Genomic DNA, 20,648 nt, shown 5'->3' with positions numbered 1-20,648 from the left:
CTGGGTGTTCAGGTCCATTGTACCCTGAAGATGGCTGCGTAGGTCGATAGAATGGTCAAGAAGGCATACGGCATGCTTTCCTTCATCGGAAGGGGTATTGAGTACAAGAGTTGGCAGGTCAAGTTACAATTGTATAAGACTTTGGTTCGGCCACATTTGGAAAACTGTGTACAGTTCTGGTCACCACATTACCAAAAGGAGGTGGATGCTTTGGAGGGGGTCCAGAGGAGGTTCACCAGGATGTTGCCTGGTATGGAGGGCGCTAGCTATGAAGAAAGGTTGAGTAGATTAGGATTATTTTCATTAGAAAGACGGAGGCTGAGGGGGGACCTCATTGAGGTCTACAAAATCATGAGAGGTATAGACAGGGTGGATAGCAAGAAGCTTTTTCCCAGAGTGGGGGACTCAATTACTAGGGGTCACGAGTTCAAGGTGGGAGGCGAAAAGTTTCAGGGAGACATACGTGGAAAGTTTTTTAAGCAGAAGGTGGTGGGTGCCTGGAACACATTGCCGGCGAAGGTGGTAGAGGCGGGCATGATAGCGTCATTTAAGATGTATCTAGACAGATACATGAATGGGCAGGGTGCAGAGGGATACAGATCCTTAGAAAATAGGCGACAGTCTTAGATAGAAGATCTGGATCAGCGCAGGCTTGGAGGGCCGAAGGGCCTGTTCCTGTGCTGTAATTTTTATTTGTTCTTTGTTCTAAATTGGCCCTTATTTGGAAAGAAAATAATTGGGTACTCTAAATTTATTTTAAAATAAAGAAATAATTCAACCTTACTGAAGCTTCAATCTTTAACTGATAATATGTGCTTTTCTCTGCGTAGCTCAGTGTACCATTCAAAATAACACTTCCATTCTGTTGAATTCCAAAGAGAGTAGGGGCACCTGGCAGGACCTGTAACATGGTAAGAAATTGAGTTTATTCAGCAATTTAGAGCATATCAAATGATTAATGAGTCATTGTTATATGACTCATACAATGAGTGAGACCAGTCATGTAACACAACTGCAGCAAGGTCATGAGTCTTCGGTTGACACTGTGTGTGGTGTTCTGTTTAAACAATGGCTAAGGTACTGGTGTTGAAAATTGCTGTACATTAGTAACAAAACAAAAAATAATGTTTTTAAGGGACAATAATTATGTAACCAGAGACTCTTACTTAATTTTAGCGGTTAAATCACATAATGATATTGGAGTTGAGTGAGGGGAGTCAGTTGCTAAATAATGTTGTCATGTGGTGTGCATGTTCACAGCTTTGTCCTTTGATTGAGGTGTTTCTTTTGGTCTATTATTAAGTCATGGGTCGGTTTTTACGATCAACTAAGTGAGTGATTTTTGTGCTGAAATATTTTTCATTCTTCAGGATATTTTCCACCTTTTTGCAGAACTACATATTCCCAATTCAGATATAACGCAGCCAGAGGGAGCGTGCAATGTTTATTGATTTAGAATGTTGTCACAAACTCAGCGAAGAAATATTATTGGTGCAATGGGATGGCCTATTTTTCCTTTCAGCTGTTCTATCACCCTTTTCAAATCAAAAGCCAAACATTTATGTTGATAGCTAATAGGGCAGTTCTTCCAAAAATAAAGTTGGATCAGATCAACTGGCAGTTCACTTAACAGGGCCAGGGAGAGAAATCATGAGCCTGGTGCTTTTCTTGGTTCCTGGGCCCGTTCTCCCTTCCCCTATGCTCCTTTAGCCTTTCCCCTCAATCATGCATGTTTGTATTTCCCCTTTCAAGATTCATTCATCAATTCCCCGAATAATCACAGAAAGGTCCTCGTAAAATGATAATATTCATTGTTGGCATCTGGTTAAAAATATCATCTGATATATTTGCAGCATGGGTCATTACTTTTGACAGTAGCAATGAGAGAATGCAGTGGTGGTTTTTGTGCACCCGATAGGTGATCCTACAACGATTATTGAACAAACAAGTGAGTACAAATTTTATCTTAACAGCATCATGCAATATTTTTAGCTAGTCAGGAAACAATCTTATTATTATTTCCAAAACTGTGCAGGTGATAAGACTGATTTTGGTGACTGCCTCAGCCCTCATGAACATGCTTTGCATATTACACCATATCTGTATGGTGTCAGCAAATTCATATTTGGGGAAATGATTCAATACCCGCAGCACTGATTGAAAGAAAGTCTTTCGGGTTTTATTTTATATATTTCAACTACCGGTTGGGTATGGACAATACATTTTTGGAGAGTTGTAGAAAGGAAAGAGGGAGGGAGGGGAGGAGGAGAGGGGGTAGTCCCATTTCCTCGCAGTTGCCTGAACTCTCTTCTACCTCCCTCACAGTAACACAGCACTCGCTTCGTTCAAGATTTTTTAAAATACATTTTTACAGGATGTGGGCTTCACTGGCTTGGCCTGCATTTAATGCCCATCCCTAATTTCCCTTGAGAAAGTGGTGGTGAGCTGTCTTCTTGAACCGCTGCAGTACGTGATGGAGGTGCACCCACTGTGCTGTTAGGAAAGGAGTTCCATGATTTTGGCCCAGCGTCAATCAAGGAACAGCGCTACATTTCCAAGTCAGGATGGCGAGGGACTTGGAGGGGAACTTCCAGGTGGTGGTATTCCCAGGTACCTGCTGCCCTTGTCCTTCCAGATGGTAGTGGTCATGGGGTTGGAAGGTGCTTTCTAAGCGACTTTGGTGAGTTTCTGAAGTGCATCTTGTACATGGTATGCAAGGCTGCCACTGTTTGTCAGTGATGGAGGGAGTGAATGTTTGTGGAAGGAGGAGCAATCAAGTGGGCTGCTTTGTCCTGGATGGTGTTAAGCTTTTTGAGTGTTGTTGGAGCTGCATTCATCCAGGCAAGTGGGGAGTATTCCATTACTCTCCTAACTTGTGCCTTGAAAGTGGGGGAGAAGTTTTGAGGATTCAGGAGATGAGTTACTTGCCACACTTACGCTTGTACTTATAGTATTTACATGGTTAGTCCAGTTCAGTTTCTAGTCAATGTTAGCTCCCAGGATCAATAGTGGGGGATTCAGTGATGGTAATGCCACTGAATGTCAAGACGTGATGATTTGATTCTCCCTTACTAGAGATCATCATTGCCTTGCATGTGGCACAAATGTTACTTGCCACTTGTCAACTCATGCCTGGATATTATTCAGGTCGTGCTGCATTTGCACGTAGACTGCTTCAGCGCCTGAGGAGTCGAGCATTGTGCTGAACAGTGTGCAATCATCAGCAAACATCCCCACAACTGACATTATTGGGTGGCACGATGGTACAGTGGTTAGCACTTTTGCCTCACTGTGCCAGGGACCCGGGTTCAATTCCGACCTTGGGTGACTGTGTGGAGTTTGCACGTTTTCCCCATGTCTGCGTGGTTTTCCTCTGGGTTTCCGGAGGAAAATTGCCCCTTAGTGGCCAAAAGGTTGGGTGGGGTTACAGGTGATGAGGCGGGGAAGTGAGCCTAAGTACAGAGAGGGGCAGTGCAGACTTAATGGGCCGAATGGCCTCCTTCTGCACTGTGATTTTATGTTGGATGGAAGATCATTGATGAAGTAGCTGAAGATGGTTGGGCCTAAGATAACTCAATACTACTGGATGTGAAGTTTCAGTTCCCTGGGAGTTGCACATTCTGCGTGGCTTTCCTCCAGGTGCTCGGTTTCCTCCCACAGTCCAATGATGTGTAGGTTAGGTGGATTAGACATGCTAAATTGCCCCTCAGTGTCCAAAAGGTTACGTGGGGTTACAGGGATTGGGCCTAGTTAGGGTGTTCTTCCGGAGGATCGGTGCAGACTCGATGGGCCAAATGGCCTCCTTCTGCACAGTAGGAATTCTATGAATAAGCTGAAAGAGGAACAGACAGCACCGTGCTATGATTGACAGCTTTTCACCAAGTCAAAAGCAGCTAAGTGGTTTCTGCTGTAATAAAGAGGAATCAAAATGACTTTGCTGCTCTTGACTTGGTGAGGAGCTATCAATCATCGCAAGAGTATTTATAAATATTGTGGTTAGCACCAAAGCAGCATTCAAGGCTTGAAGAGAAAAATAAATAAACAATTCACCAAACGCCTGTGGCTGGACCAATAAAACTGTCGATCACTGGCTAGTGAAATGAATTGCTGTGTGAAGTTCAATAGAAAAATTTGCATTTCAAAGACTGTCAGTGGTTTCAAAGCCCTTTCAAGTGAAAAATGAAATGAAAATCGCTTATTGTCACAAGTAGGCTTCAAAATGAAGTTACTGTGAAAAGCCCCTAGTTGCCACATTCCGGCGCCTGTTCGGGGAGGCTGGTACGGGAAATGAACCGTGCTGCTGGCCTGCCTTGGTCTGCTTTCAAAGCCAACGATTTAGCCCTGTGCTAAACCTGCTCTGGGCTTGAGGAACCCTCTGAGGCAGCAGATATTAGGAAGGGGTAAGTGAAAATTTCCACTGTACTGTCTGGACTGCTCTTCAGCTTTCAGGCAGGAGGGCATTAATGGGAGGTCTGATGCAGGTCTCTGATGGAGGGGTCTGATGGAGGTCTCTAATGGGGGTGCTTGGTGGGGGTGTCTGATGGGGGGGTCTAATGGGGGGGTGGGGTCTGATTGGGGGGGGGTCTGATGGGTTGGTCTGATGGGCAGGCTGAGTGGATTCCCACATGAAGCCCTCACAGCATCTGCAGGATACTATCAACAATCTCAACAGCCAGGAACTTGTAAGTTGCAACTAGAGTGTGGGTTTAAATGAATCTATGCAGCAATGGGGGTCTCAGCCATAGCACCACGATCCTGAGGGGGATACCCTGAGTACGCACACTTACCATCTAGTCGTTCCTCGCTACTCCCTGAGGTCCAGGCATATACGTCCCAGCAAGCCCGAAAAGCTTCAAAAGTTTGCTTAACTCCTTGCTCCCCCTCAATAGCCATGGCACCTGGTACTCTCTTGTAAATACTTGCACCAATTCACACCCGCATGACTCCCAGCTGTGAGAGGTGGAGCGCAAGGGGGAGTTGGAGATTCGGGTTTCCAGCTCATTGATCAGATTTAAATACATGCAAATCACAGATTTGCTTGGTGCCGCCGGCGTGGGGCAACAGAGCATTGCAACGGGTCTGGCACTCAACGCCATTCCCGTCTTCGGGCAATCCACCACTCTCCACCTGATCGGTAATCCCAGTACCAGCATCAAGTAATGGAGAATCTACCCCCTGAAGAGCAGATCAGACAGTTCATTGAAGATTCAAGCCAGGAAGTCTTTCCCTTCCTCACATTTGCTCTCTCAACCCTATGCTTTTAAAACTGCTTCCTCTTGATGTGTCAGAGCCTACCTAGAAATCCCTTGAGACACTTTGAAATGCCAAGCATTCATTCAATTTACCAGTGCAGTCCCTTTCAACTATACTTTGATTGTCAGCTGAATGGTTTAAACACAGCTTAAATGAAAGCACTTAGCTGCTTTGAAGTGGCCAGCGTCTGTCAATCAGAACAAGTATGTTTATAAACATTGTGGGTTAGGATCAATGGAGAGTACTTCAGATGCATTCAAGCATGAAGGGAAAGATAAATTAACAAACTATCTGGCAGCTGTATTCAAACTCCAATGGCGTCCAGGCCCCCCGGCGTGGTCATCATGTCTGGTCTCTGTTGGTGGAGACCAGTAAAGATTCCCAACAGCCTCACACTGCAGCAACGCTAGAGAATCCTAGAAGCTGGGAGACTCCGACTTCAAACAGGCTGAGCATATTGAAATGCTTATTTAAATATGCTAATCTGGTGCCATGGGCCGGGAGCATCGTGCTCCATCGGCACCTGGCGTGAGTCCCATTTAGGGGTTCTCCCGCTATTCTCTGGGATGTATGCCAGGCGTAGTGCGGGCTGAGTATGCCCCCCAGAATCTATGGTTGATGAAACAACTCTATCTTTCCCGTGCCTGCTGCTCCTCCTATTATTGCTCTGCTATCAGTTCCTATTCTCAGCAACTGGCCGTTTAACTCACATTCAATTTTATTTTTAAATTACCTGAACAGTTGCTAGTGGAAAAGGCCAGCAGTCAGCTTTGTGCCAGACAAAAAATTGTAACTGCCAGTTTCACTGCAGTGACTAAACTTCATGAGTAGTTCATTGACTGCAAAGTGCTTTGGGTTGTCCTGTCATTGTGAAGATTACTTAAACTGTGACCAGGGGGGCACGTACGTGATAGTGACAGGTGCATTGGAAGGGAAAGTTGGTGGTGCTGGTAAGCGTATAATGACTGATTGAAGAGATCTTGGAGGTGGATGGGAGGTATGCGGGGGACACAGGCCCTAGGCTCCTGGCAAAGAGGAAGGAGTTGCAGGTGACGTTTGACCTATTGTCCACGAGGAAGGCGGTGCGTGAGCTGAGAAGGGCAAGGGGGCTGTCCCTGAGTACGGGAGAAGGCAGGTCAGCTCCGTAGGGGGGCCACGGTGGGGGAGATAGTTTGGGTGTGGGTCAAGTCAGGGGAGCTGGTGGTGGCTCCGGAACAGATGAATTAGGTGTTCGAGAGTTCTATCGGGACTTGTATAAGTCAGAGCCACCATAGAACATAGAACATAGAACACAGAAAAATACAGCACAGAACAGGCCCTTCGGCTCACGATGTTGTGCCGAACCTTTGTCCTAGATTAATCATAAATTATCATTGAATTTACAGTGGAGAAGGAGGCCATTCGGCCCATTGAGTCTGCACCCTACCCAAAGTCAACACCTCCACCCAACACTAAGGGCAATTTTGGACACTAAGGGCAATTTATCATGGCCAATCCACCTAACCTGCACATCTTTGGACTGTGGGAGGAAACCGGAGCACCCGGAGGAAACCCACGCAGACGCGGGGAGGATGTGCAGACTCCGCACAGACAGTGACCCAAGCCAGAATCGAACCTGGGACCCTGGAGCTGTGAAGCAATTGTACTATCCACAATGCTACCGTGCTGCCCTGAAGAACAAATAAATCTACATTATATCATTTTACCGTAATCCATGTACCTATCCAATAGCTGCTTGAAGGTCCCTAATGTTTCCGACTCAACTACTTTCACAGGCAGTGCATTCCATGCCCCCACCTACTCTCTGGGTAAAGTACCTACCTCTGACATCCCCCCTATATCTTCCACCATTCACCTTAAATTTATGTCCCCTTGTAATGGTTTGTTCCACCCGGGGAAAAAGTCTCTGACTGTCTACTCTATCTATTCCTCTGATCATCTTATAAACCTCTATCAAGTCGCCCCTCATCCTTCTCCGTTCTAATGAGAAAAGGCCTAGCACCCTCAACCTTTCCTCGTAAGACCTACTCTCCATTCCAGGCAACATCCTGGTAAATCTCCTTTGCACCTTTTCCAAAGCTTCCACATCCTTCCTAAAATGAGGCGACCAGAACTGTACACAGTACTCCAAATGTGGCCTTACCAAAGTTTTGTACAGCTGCATCATCACCTCACGGCTCTTAAGTTCAATCCCTCTGTTAATGAACGCTAGCACACCATAGGCCTTCTTCACAGCTCTATCCACTTGAGTGGCAACTTTCAAAGATGTATGAACATAGACCCCAAGATCTCTCTGCTCCTCCACATTGCCAAGAACTCTACCGTTAACCCTGTATTCCGCATTCATATTTGTCCTTCCAAAATGGACAACCTCACACTTTTCAGGGTTAAACTCCATCTGCCACTTCTCAGCCCAGTTCTGCATCCTATCTATGTCTCTTTGCAGCCGACAACAGCCCACAACTCCACCAATCTTCGTATCGTCTGCAAATTTACTGATCCACCCTTCAACTCCCTCATCCAAGTCATTAATGAAAATCACAAACAGCAGAGGACCCAGAACTGATCCCTGCGGTACGCCACTGGTAACTGGGATCCAGGCTGAATATTTGCCATCCACCACCACTCTCTGACTTCTATCGGTTAGCCAGTTCGTTATCCAACTGGCCAAATTTCCCACTATCCTTACTTTCTGCAGAAGTCTACCATGGGGAACCTTATCATATTTCTCACATATGTGTAAAAGGCCTTGGGGTTTTCCTTGATCCTACCCGCCAAAGATTGTTCATGCCCTCTCTTAGCTCTCCTAATCCCTTTCTTCAGTTCCCTCCTGGCTATCTTGTATCCCGCCAACGCCCTGTCTGAACTTTGTTTCCTCAGCCTTACATAAGTCTCCTTTTTCCTCTTAACAAGACATTCAACCTCTCTTGTCAACCACGGTTCCCTCACTCGACCATCTCTTCCCTGCCTGACAGGGACATACATATCAAGGACACGTAGTACCGGTTCCTTGAACAAGTTCCACATTTCACTTGTGTCCTTCCCTGACAGCCTATGTTCCCAACTTATGCTCTTCAATTCTTGTCTGACAACATCGTATTTACCCTTCCCCCAATTGTAAACCTTGCCCTGTTGCACGCACCTATCCCTCTCCATTACCAAAGTGAAAGTCACAGAATTGTGGTCACTATCTCCAAAATGCTCCCTCACTAACAAATCTATCACTTGCCCTGGTTCATTACCAAGTACTAAATCCAATATTTCCCCTCCTCTGGTCGGACAATCTACATACTGTGTTAGAAAAGCTTCCTGGACACACTGCACAAACACCACCCCATCCAAACTATTTGAACTAAAGAGTTTCCACTCAATGTTTGGGAAGTTAAAGTCACCCATGACTACTACCCTGTGACTTCTGCACCTTTCCAAAATCTGTTTCCCAATCTGTTCCTCCACATCTCTGCTACTATTGGGGGGCCTATAGAAAACTCCTAACAAGGTGACTGCTCCTTTCCTATTTCTGACTTCAACCCATACTACCTCAGTAGACTGATACTCCTCGAACTGCCTTTCTGCAGCTGTTATACTATCTCTAATTAACAATGCCACCCCCCCCCACACCTCTTTTACCACCCTCCTTATTCTTATTGAAACATCTAAAACCAGGGGCCTCCAACAACCATTTCTGCCCCTCTGCTATCCAGGTTTCCATGATGGCCACCACATCGTTGTCCCAAGTACCGGTCCATGCCTTCGGTTCACCCACCTTATTCCTGATGCTTCTTGCGTTGAAGTATACACACTTCAACCCATCTCCGTGCCTGCAAGTACTCTCCTTTGTCAGTGTTCCCTTCCCCACTGCCTCATTACACGCTTTGGCGTCCTGAATATCGGCTACCTTAGTTGCTGGACTACAAATCCGGTTCCCATTCCCCTGCCAAATTAGTTTAAACCCTCCCGAAGGGGACTAGAAAACCTCCCTCCCAGGATATTGGTGCCCCTCTGGTTCAGATGCAACCCGTCCTGCTTGTACAGCTCCCACCTTCCCCAGAATGCGCTCCAATTATCCAAATACCTGAAGCCCTCCCTCCTACACCATTCCTGCAGCCATGCGATCAGCTACACTCTCTCCCTATTCCTAGCCTCGCTATCACATGGCACCGGCAACAAACCAGAGATGACAACTCTGTCTGTCCTGGCTTTTAACTTCCAGCCTAACTCCCTGAACTCATTTATTACCACCACACCCCTTTTCCTACCTACGTCATTGGTACCAATGTGCACACGGCTTCTGGCTGCTCCCCCTCCCCCTTAAGGATCCTGAAGACACGATCCGAGACATCCCTGGCCCTGGCACCCGGGAGGCAACATACCTTCCGGGAGTCTCGCTAGCGACCACAGAATCTCCTATCTATCCCCCTAACCATTGAATCTCCAACAACTATTGCTTTTCTATTCTCCCCCCTTCCCTTCTGAACCCCAGAGCCAGACCCAGTGCCAGAGACCTGGCCGCTAGGGCCTTCCCCCGGTAGGTCATCCCCCCAACAGCATCCAAAACGGTATACTTGTTTTGAAGGGGAACAGCCACGAGGGATCCCTGCACTGTCTGCCTGTTTGTTTGTTTTTTCCTGACTGTAACCCAGCTATTCTTACCTTGGGTGTGGTTACCTCCCTGAAACTCTTCTCTATCACCCCCTCTGCCTCCCGGATGATCCGAAGTTCATCCAGCTTCAGCTCCAGTTCCCTAACACGGTCTTTGAGGAGCTGGAGTTGGGTGCACTTCCCGCAGGTATAGTCAGCGGGGACACCGGTGGTATCCCTCACCACCCACATCCTACAGGAGGAGCATGCAACTGGCCTGGCCTCCATCCCCTCTTACCTTACAGAATATAGCTGCCCTGTGGACCAACTGGATCTCCGCCCTCCGACTCTGCTCCCAGTCAGCTGCACTCTCTGTAAACCACCAGAGGAGGAGTGGGAGATAAGGGAGGTTTTGGGTGGGCTGGCGTTCCCGAGGTTGGGGGAGGCGGAGAGGGCAGGGTTGGAGGAGTCGGTGGGGGTGGAGGAGGTGAAGGTGGCGATTGCGTGGTTGCAGGCAGGGAAGGCAGCGGGACCCGACGTGTTCCCAGTCGAATTTTATAAACAATTTCAGGATAGGCTGGCGCTGTTGATTGTGGTCAGGGGTGTCTTGCCGCAGACAATGGGTGAGTGAGAAGGTCAAGGATCCGGTGGACTATGGGTCGAATAGGCCCATATCTCTGCTGAATGTAGATGCCAGGATATGGGCAAAGGTGTTGGCGTTAAGGTTGGAGGGGTGCCTTCCAAAGGTGATCAGGGAGGACCAGGCAGAGTTTATAAAGGGAAGACAGCGTCCTCGAATGTAAGGAGGCTGTTGAATGTTATGCTTTCTCCGGCAGAGGGAAGGAGGTGATGGTAGCGCTGGATGCGGAGAAGGCATTTGACCAGGGTGTGTGGATTTATTTGATGGTGATATTGGCAAAATTTGGGATTGGGCCGAAGTTTGTGACGTGGGTGCAGCTTTTATATAAGGAACCAATGGCGAGCATGCACACAAATAGCATGAATTCAGGGTATTTTGCTTTGCACTGTGGTACGAGGCAGGGATGCCCTATGTCCCCACTTCTGTTTGCACTGGCTATAGAGCCCTTGGCCATTGCGCTGAGGAGCTTGGGGTTGTGGAGGGGGGTAGTGGGGGGCGGGGGGGGGGGGGGATGGAGGGGAGGGGGGAGCTGCCATTTCATCGGGCAGCATCTCATTTTAGGTATCTGGGGGTGCAGATGGCCTGGGATTGGGCAGGACTTCAGAATTTTAATTTTACTCGCTTGGTGGGGAGGGTGAAGGCTGATTTGCGGAGGTGGGACAATCTCCCTCTGTCATTGGTAGGCCGGGTGTAGGCAATAAATATTAATGTTTTGCTGCCAATCTTATTCTTGTTTCAATGCCTGTCAGTCTTTTTGCCCAAGGCGTTTTTTAGAGCGGTGGACAGGCTGATCTCCTCATTTGTTTGTGCGGGGAAGGTAGCTAGGTTTAGGAAGATGATACTGCAGAGGGGACGGCAGGCGGGGGGGTTAGGCCTCCCAAATTTGATGTATTATTACTGGATAGCAAATGTAGAGAGGATGGAGCAGAGGGCTTTGAGGGTGAGTATGAAGGTGGGCTCTTGCAGGGTGTTGGGGTTACGGGCGCTGGCAATGGGGCCGCTCCCGATTACCCCAGGGAAGTATTCGGTGAGTCTGGTTATGGTGGCCATGTTGAAGATCTGGAGGCAGTTTAGGCAGCATCTTAGGTTGGGGGCTGGCTGGGTCGGGGGGGATGCTGATTAGGGGAAATCGTGGGTTTGAGCCGGGAGGATGGATGCAGGTTGCGGGTATGGGAAGGGAGGGGGATTAAGGAAGTATCCGGGAGGGTAATTTGCAAGTTTGGAGGAGTTGCGCGAGAAGTTTGGACTGGCGTTTCAGGTAAATGCAGATGTGGGACTTTGTGAAGAAGCCTTCCCGATAGTTCCTGCCTCCTCATTGCTGGAGGCGGTGCTGTCAGCGGGGGGGGGGGTTGGAGAGGGGGGGTCATCTCGGCCATTTACGGGAGGATTTTGGAGGAGGACAGGGTGTCCATGGAGGGGGTTGAAGCGAAGTGAGAGGAGGAGTTGGGGTGGAGCTGGAGAAGAGCCTGTAGTGCGAGCTGCTGCGGAAGGTAAATGTCTTGACTTTGTGCGCGAGGTTTTTTAAATTAATTGTAAAACTGTTGAAAATGAATTATTTCATTCAAGGTATGTAACTGGATTCTATTTTAACAGTATTCACACAAAGTAGAAAGATCCCTTTCTACAGTTGAATTATGGAACAACATTGGTCCTTAGTGAGAAGCACTGAAACCTTCAGGTGTCTCTTTGTGATACCACTTTTAAAAGGCCAAGGGACAAACATTGACTGGTTCAGAATTGCATCTGTGTTTTCTTGATCAGAAAGTCTGAAGAAGACCCTGCTAATTGTTGCTTCTCACTGCAGTATATTTTTAATATCGACGATGCAATACAACTATATCACAATATTTCAGTACTTCACAAAAACTCATAAAAGCATCAAGATAGAGTTGGATAATATGTAAGTAGACAAATAGGACAAGATTGAAGTCTGGAAAGACTCTTGAAAAATATGTGCAGTATAAAACAGGTTACTGATTGACTATGAGCCTATTATGCAGTACTAACAATTACACCCCTTAAAGCCTGCTCACAGGAAATTTCCATTAGCGGCATAATGTACAGAATTACAGCCATGATTACAATACCCTCTGCTCAGGTAATAAAAATTAAATCAGATCAGGTGCAATTTCTCACATTGCATGCAATAATACTTACTTCCACAATCTTATACCGGACTGCTCCAGCAGCCCCTAGATCGCTATCCACTGCTTTAACAGTAAATAATGTTGCACCTTCAGTTTCATTCTGTCCAACAAAATGATGCAAAATTAATTATGAAATAAAGTAATAATTAATACACTTTCGTCACATTATTGATTTAGTTTTTCATTACAAAGAATTCAATTCATTTTCAACGTTTAGGTCACTTGGCTAGACAGCTGGTTTGTGATGCAGAGCAAGGCCAGCAGCACAAGTTCAATTCTTGTACCGGCTGAGGTTATTCATGACGGCCCTGCTTTCTCAAACTAGCCCCTTGCCTGTGGTGTTGAGATCTTCAGGTTAAATCACCACCAGTCAGCTCTCCCCCTCAAAAGCGAAAGCCAGCCTGTGATCATCTGGGACTATGGCAACTTTCCACATTTAATATCTAACGGAGATACTCTTTGAAACGAATTAGCCCTCATTAGGGCACACAAGTTAGATTATCTGCATGGCTGTAAAACGAACCAACTTGGTGGTGTCTGTGTTACTTACAAGCATACAAAATTGGCAAGCAAGAAAAGACCAGTTGCTCCATCAACCCTGTCCCACACCTTGAATTATTTGCTCAGTAACCCTACTAAAGGGACTCTCACATGCAAATGACAGTGTCATATTTACTTTGTGGCATGATTACACTTAGGTCGTCCAGTTTATGCTTGCCACCCCAAATTCTTCTCCACATACAATGAAAGTATCATTAAAATCTGATTATAACCATGCTCAAACTGGAATACACAACTTATTTGATCTGTTCGTTCATTATTAGTGGTGTCCAGTAGTTTGAGGCTGCCAGGCACCAAAGAGAAACATAAATGAGATCAATGCTTTCCTTGATTTACCTCCGAAGCTGGTTATTATGTTGGTGAGATGGAAAGCAATATTTGATTGGATTGCGTAGGTGGGCAAAGCCTCACCAGCGATGTTATGATAAATAGAGAAATAATAAAAGACAAATTGCTTTCATAGAATTTACAGTGCAGAAGGAGGCCACCCGGCCCATCGAGTCTGCACCGGCTCTTGGAAAGGTCAACACCTCCACCCTATCCCCACAACCCAGTAACCCCACCCAACATTAAGGGCAATTTGGACACTATGGGCAATTTATCATGGCCAATCCACCTAACCTGCACATCTTTGGACTGTGGGAGGAAACCGGAGCACCCGGAGGAAACCCACGCACACACGGGGTGGATGTGCAGACTCCGCACAGACAGTGACCCAAGCCGGAATCGAACCTGGGACCCTGGAGCTGTGAAGCAATTGTGCTATCCACAATGCTACCGTGCTGCCCTTTTTTGAAGAGCTACAAGTTGAATATTCAATAACCAAGTGAAATTGACTGAATTGAGTTTAAACGGCTGTTTAACCTGTAATTTTAACAAACCCCTGATTCACAGTTTATAGTCTAACACACTGATACAAGTGGAGGAGCAGCACCTCACCTTCCGATGAGGTGTGTTACACCCTCGCGAGTCCAATGTTAAACTATGACCTTTCCCCCCCATCGTGACCCTTTTACTTCATCCCAAACATATTGACCGGGACTCTTCGACCCTGTGCCGGGTCAGAGAATCCCCAGGGGAGGCGCGAATCCCAACCCGCCGCCCCGCCGCCCCGGTTGGGAGCCATTGACAGCTGCCCCCCCCCCCCCCCCCCCCCGCCGATTCTCCGGGCCCCGATGTAGTTTTGCCCAATCCTGCCGGTGTAAATTACTCACCTCACGCACGGCGGGACCTGGCAGCTAAGTGTGCAGGGGCAGTACTGGGGGGGCGCGGGGGGATTCGACCCCCGGGGGGGCCTCCACAGTGGCCTGGCCCGCGATCGGCGCCTACCGATCCTGCGGGCGGGCTGGTTCTGTGGGGGCTTTCTTTCCTCCGCGCCGGGCCCCTGTAGGGCTCCGCCATATTGCCCAGGGGCCGGCATGGAGAAGGGAACCCCCGTGCATGCGTGGAAATACGCCGGCCGGACTGCGCATGCGCGGAAATATGACGGCTGGAGCGGCGCCAACCACTCTGACGTCAAACTAGCCCATGAGAAATTGGAGAATTCCTCACTTTCGGGGGCTGTTGACACCGGAGTGGTTGGCGCCAGTTTTCCCGCCGGCTGTGGGGACAGAGCCCCAATTTCAGAGAATCCTGCCCATTTTGTCCCAACACAACCCCCTCCCCACCCCACCATCACTTGTTACTGAGTTTTGCTTTCACTGAGCTCTGACCTTTGTTCTCCCATCAACACTTTCCGCTGTCTTATCTTTAAGCCATTATCAGCACCATCTCTGACTCATCATATTGAAATTAGTGTTCCTTCTGTCACGGGCCCTACATATCTTTGTTGCAATCACTCCGAGCTCTATTCTATCACTGACCTTCACACAGTTCCAACTGCCCCACCCCTCTTATACAGCATATAATCTATTTTGTTTTTTCCTCTGCTCAGTTCTGAAGGAGCAGAATACAGACGACTCAAAAAATTGGGCACAATTCTCCAAAATCATTTCTAAGTGTGATCTCCAGCGGAAAACACAGGGTGATTCCCGCCGGGTGGGGCATCGCGATCCTGATCGTAATCCACCCACACTTAGAAATGTTTTTGGAGGGGAGCATGTTTTGCCAGACATTGAGAGGGGCAGGGCCTAAACATGCCGGCAAGACTGGCCTCGCAGAAATATGGGCTTCCATCTTAAAATGCGCCCGATCTCAGAATGAGCTTAACAAAAAAACTCCCTCACAGACATCACGACCACACGCACAAAAAACCTTACCCCTTGCCCATAGAGGGGCAGCCTCCCCCAACTACTAAACATTCAGGTTACCCCCCCCCCACACCAAACAGGCATCAGGGTGCACCCCTACCCCTGCCTAGGATCGCTGACATCAGCCCCCTTCCCTCATCGCCGTTACCAGCAGCAACCCCCCCCAGATGAGCGACACCGCACTTTGGGGTCTCCAAATTCCCCGTTCCTGCAGGCCCTCACCCTTTTAGGCCCCACCCCATTCTGGCCCTCCCACCTTCAGGCTCCGTCCCACAGCCGTGCCCCTAGGCACTGCCACTTGGCACCCTGGTTGGCACTGCCAGGTTGTCATGCAGTCAGGGGCCAGGGATCAGTGCCGGGGCACTGTCCTGCCATGTCCCCGACCACCCGGGGGCTACAATGACCTCTGAACACCTGGCATTGTCATCACGTCCGGTCCCTGTGGAGACCAGCAGTGATTCACACCAGCTTCATGTTGCACCAGCAGGAGAAGACCAGGAGCCAGGAGAATCCGGTTTCAAACAGTTCCGGCATTTTTAAATGAGGATTTAAATATGTGAGACTGGTTCACGCCTAGCAAGGATATGAACCAAATTATGTGAGCTGGATCAGGCTCGGCGCGCACTGTTTGGCACCAAGCACAAATCCCGTTTCGGGTCCCTTCCGGAATTCTCCCAACAGTGGGATTTGCACCAAGTGCAACCCCGCCTGAAAATCTCCCCCATTAACCCCGTTTCTCTCTAGAGAGGTGCTGCCAGGCCTACAGAGGTTTTCCAGCATTTTCCGTTTTTATTTCAGAATCCCAACATTCGCAGCATCTTGCTTTTAGTTAGATAGAATGTTTATTTTTCCAACATTAGGAACAGGAGTAGACCAATCAACCATTCGGTCTGGCTACAACATTCAATTAGATCATGGTGGATCTGTCCTCAACTCCATTTTCCTGCCTTTGCCCCATATGAACGGCACGGTGGCACAGTGGTTAGCATTGCTGCCTCACAGTGCCAGGGACCAGGGTTCAATTCCAGCTTTGGGTGACTGTGTGGAGTTTGCGCTTTCTCCAACCATGTCTGTGTGGGTTTTCTCCGGGTGCTCCGGTTTCCTCCCACAGTCAAAGATGTGCAGGGTAGGTGCATTGGCCATGCTAAATTGCTCCTTCATGTCCAAAACATGTGCAGGTTAGATGGGATTACAGGGTTATGGGGATAGGGCGAGGGAGTGGGCCTAGGTAAAGTGCTCTTTCAGAGAGTCGGTGCCGACTTGATGGGCCGAATGGCTTCCTTCTGCACTGTAGGAATTCTATGATTCTATTCTATGATCGATTTACACACTTATCTAACACAAGTCTGAATGATCTCCTTCACAGCCCTTTAATATTAAAAGATGAAGATGAGTAAGCTTGGGTCAATTCAGTCAATCAGAGCAACAGATGTTCTCTGGGCAACTCTAACTTGCCAGATATTGTACATAGGGGACGGAATTATCCGACCCTCTGCGCCGAAATCGCGCTCAGCGCGGGGACAGAGAATTACCCAAAATAGGCTCCCACGCCAGCACACGATTCTAGTGAATCGCCACCACTCTCGCACGCGCGATCGACGTGGCGCCAGTCAGGGGCCATTTAAAGCGGCCCCCGCGGCGATTCTACGCGCTCGACGGGCCAAGTGCCCTCCGAGTTCCGCCGAGTCCGGCTGGCGTGGATCACATGTGGTCCCACCCGGCGTGACCCCGACGTCCTGGCTGTGGGGGCTGTCCTGATGGGGGGGGGGGGGGCGGGGGTTCCGACTCCGAGGGGGAGCCTCCACTGTGGCCAGGCCCGCGATAGGTGGCAACCGATCGGCGGGCGCGCTCATTCCGGGGGACAGCCTATGTTCCTCCGTGATTCCCGCCCGTTTTCCGACGGCCGTGGGGACTTCCCACCCAGGAAGTTTCATTCCAGTTCATGGAGAGGAAGGGATCACCAAATGGCAGTTGTTAACTAATATCAGAGAAATAACTGAGTAAATCCAGAAAATATCACAATGTCTCCCAATGTATGAGTAGGATTTTTTTTCCAAACCTACAGTCGTCAAACATGTGGTTTCTTGGACTAAGATTTGCCAATTTATTAACTCTTACTAATGTGTGCCATAGTATGTGTGGTAAACCACGTTATTGTGTTCATTGTATTATATGCATGGTGCTGTATTGTACATACCTGGGCTTGTCCAGGCTGGCTCCGCCTGTGGCTCCTTCCCTAGGGGCTTCTCTATATAAGTGGCAAGTCTCCGCCGCCGGACCTAGTTCGGGTCCAGAGGCAGGAGGCTTGCTGTTTAGTGTATTAAAGCCTCAGTTATGTTTATCACTCGTCGTCTATTATTGATGGTGTATCAATTTAATACACTAAACTTCTAAAGATGGACTCTTCGCTCAAGATGAACGCCTCACTCAAGCCTGATCGCTTGCACCTGGACCCACAAGCAGCTGACGCTACAGAGACTTAGCTAAGCTTAGCTAAGACATAGCTACAGCTAAACTGCTTCGAGGCGTACCTCGCATCTTTCAACAAAGACTTCACAGACCTCCAGAAGAAGCATGTCCTCCACGTACGGGTGAGCCCAAGAGTCTTGAACCTCACCAGGGATGCCCCCTCGTACGCAGGAGCGATAACACAGCTAAAAGGACTTTATGTGAAATCCGTCAACCAGGTATATGCTAGGCACCTCCTCGCCACGAGACGCCAACGCCCTGGGGAATCACTCGCGGAATTCCTGTGCGCCTTGCGCGTCCTCTGTCGAAACTGTGACTGTCGGGCGATATCGGCTACCCAGCACACGGAGCTGCTGATCAGGGATGCCTATGTCGCGGGCATGCACTCAAACTATATCCGCCAGCGTTTATTAGAAGGGGGGACACTCGGCCTCCCAGAGACAGTCCAGCTCTCCAACTCACTGGGGGTGGCCTCCCAGAACATGGGGCCTACACCTCCGACCACGCGGCACCCTCGTGGGCCTCGTGGGTGCAGCCATCAACTGACCCGGGCGTGACGCAAGCCTGCGCCGCGCAGCTGCCCGCCAATGCCGGAGGCCCGAAGTGCTACTTCTGCTGCCAGGGTACTCACCCCCGACAACGCTGCCCGGCACGGAACGCTACTTGTAATGGCTATGGGAAGAAAGGCCACTTCACAAAAACCTGCCAGGTCCGACCCCCCCCTAAATCTTCTAGGTCCAGCAGCGCTGCTTGCTGCCGCTCAGGGCTGTGTTGCTCCTTGTGTCTTAATAAAGCTCGTAGTCTTAAAGTTGAAGTAGATGCTTTATTGTGAGTTTGTTCTCTCTTCTGTGCTTAACTTAATGTTACATCTGAGCTGCCTGCCTGTTCTGCTCCCAGCTCCCGTTCCTGTGAAGTGTGTCCTGACTTCCTGTTCATGTGTTTTTATACCTCCCGTGCTCCCTCTAGTGCTTGCTCAGTTGTATTGCATCTACACAGATATACAATCACCACATCCCCCCCTTTTTTCTTTACATAGCTTCTGCACAGTGTTAAAGAAAATTGTACAAAACAGTTAATTACTTATGATATGTGTATCTGTACAAGTGATGATGATATTGGATATTTTACAAAACCAATTAATATTTATGAATCCAATCTTAATAAAAACATTCATGAGTCCAAACTTGATGAATTTGTTCGTTGAGTTTTTTATTTTTTCGTTGTTGACGTGGTGATATTGATATTGCAACTCTGTTGTGAATGTTGTTGCTGTTCTTGTTTTTAAGTAACCAACAAGTCATCCCGAGTTGTTTGAGTGGTCGAACCACTGATGTTGACTGACATGGACTTTGTTCTGTGCTTGTGGTATCGATTTAGTGTGTCATCTGCATTGAAAGCTGGTGTGCTTGCTTGTTCTGGAGCAGATGTGAAATTGTGCGATTCGTTGTCATGCCATGGCATGTTTGTAGCCTTGTCATTGGTTTGCAGTGTACTGTGGCATTGTCCTTCATGTGCAGAGTTGTATCATTTTGTACAGGTCGTTGTCTCATTGTTGTTGTTTCTGTCGTATCTATCTTTGTTGTTTTCATTGTCGTTCTTGTTGTTGTTTTTGTCATGCTTGTTGTTTTGGTTTTTGTTGTTCTTGTCGTTTTTCTTGTTGCGCTTGTTGTTTCTTTTTTTGTTGTTTTCGTCGTTGTTCTTGTCGTGCTTCCTGTTGCTTTTGTTGTTGTTCTTGTAGTTTTTGTTGTTGCGTTTGTAGTTTTTGTTGTTCCTGTTGTTGTTCTTGTTTCTGCAGTGCTTCTTGTTTTTTTTTTGTTCTTGTTGCGCTTCATGTTGTTTTTGTTTTTCTTGTTGCGCTCAATGAATATTCCGTGTGGATAATTTGCGTAATTGTCACAGTTATTGGTGCGAGTGGTATCTGTTGCATTGAGTGTTTTGTCTAGAGAATGGTCTGATGTTGCATTGATGTTGGTGAGATCAGTCATTTGTGGTGGATTTGATTCCTCTCCTTTGCTTCCTTGGTGCTCCTCTTCTGGAGTCATTTGTGGTGGATTTGATTCCTCTTCTTTGCTTTCTTGGTGCTCCTCTTCTGGAGTCAAAATCTTCACGATTTAATTCTCTTGTGGGTCTTGGTGCTCCTCTTCTGGAGTCAAAATCTTCAAGATTGCAATTGTTGTGGTCTCTCTGGACTCTTGGGTAGCCCTACTGTGATTGTTGAGTGCTTCTGTACAGACGAGCTGAGTTCTGTCAGTCTCGCTGTGATCCTGCACATCCTGTGTGTCAATTGTGATTGCATTGTCACTGTTTTCACATCCAGTTGGTAGCCTTACTTTGTCTTCTTGTTGAATATGTGAGCTTGGTAGACTTTCATAGTCTGCTTGTGGTTGCTCAGATACGATGGGTTGACCTTCATGTTCTTGATCATGCATGGCGTTCGGTATGGAGTGTTTGCTTGCTTCCATTTTTGAGTCTGTGAACGAGATGTCTGTGGAGGCTTGCGACGCTCCCTCTGTGGAGTCTTTCATCACTCTCTTTGTGGAGTCATGCAGTGGTCTCTCTGTGGAGTCAATCTGTGCTTTCTCAACGGAGTGGTTCTGTGTGGCGCCGTCTTCTTCTTGGGTATTGCTGTCATCCAATGTCTTGACGATCTGCCATGGCATCATGGTATTGGATTCACCTACCATGAGTAGAGTCGTGTTGAGCTTTGCAACCGTGTTGCTGATGCTGTGATCCGCATATCCGAATAAC

General features: G+C 48.0%; 1 protein-coding gene across 3 annotated transcripts in view; it reads right to left on the bottom strand.

The window, feature by feature from the left end:
- cdhr2 (cadherin related family member 2) overlaps nucleotides 1–20,648 on the bottom strand; it is a 349,352-nt gene that overhangs the window by 123,336 nt on the left and 205,368 nt on the right. For all 3 annotated transcript variants that reach the window (XM_072512189.1, XM_072512190.1, XM_072512191.1), the window contains 2 exons: nucleotides 12,632–12,721; nucleotides 785–901 (listed from right to left, as the gene is read on the bottom strand). In XM_072512189.1, the coding sequence (XP_072368290.1) occupies nucleotides 785–901; nucleotides 12,632–12,721 (207 nt within the window). The remainder of the gene's footprint in view (nucleotides 1–784; nucleotides 902–12,631; nucleotides 12,722–20,648) is intronic.

This window comes from Scyliorhinus torazame, chromosome 7, assembly GCF_047496885.1.
Source record: "Scyliorhinus torazame isolate Kashiwa2021f chromosome 7, sScyTor2.1, whole genome shotgun sequence".
In the NCBI taxonomy this organism is placed as follows: Eukaryota; Metazoa; Chordata; class Chondrichthyes; order Carcharhiniformes; family Scyliorhinidae; genus Scyliorhinus; species Scyliorhinus torazame.
This window is presented reverse-complemented; position numbering and strand designations above follow the sequence as displayed.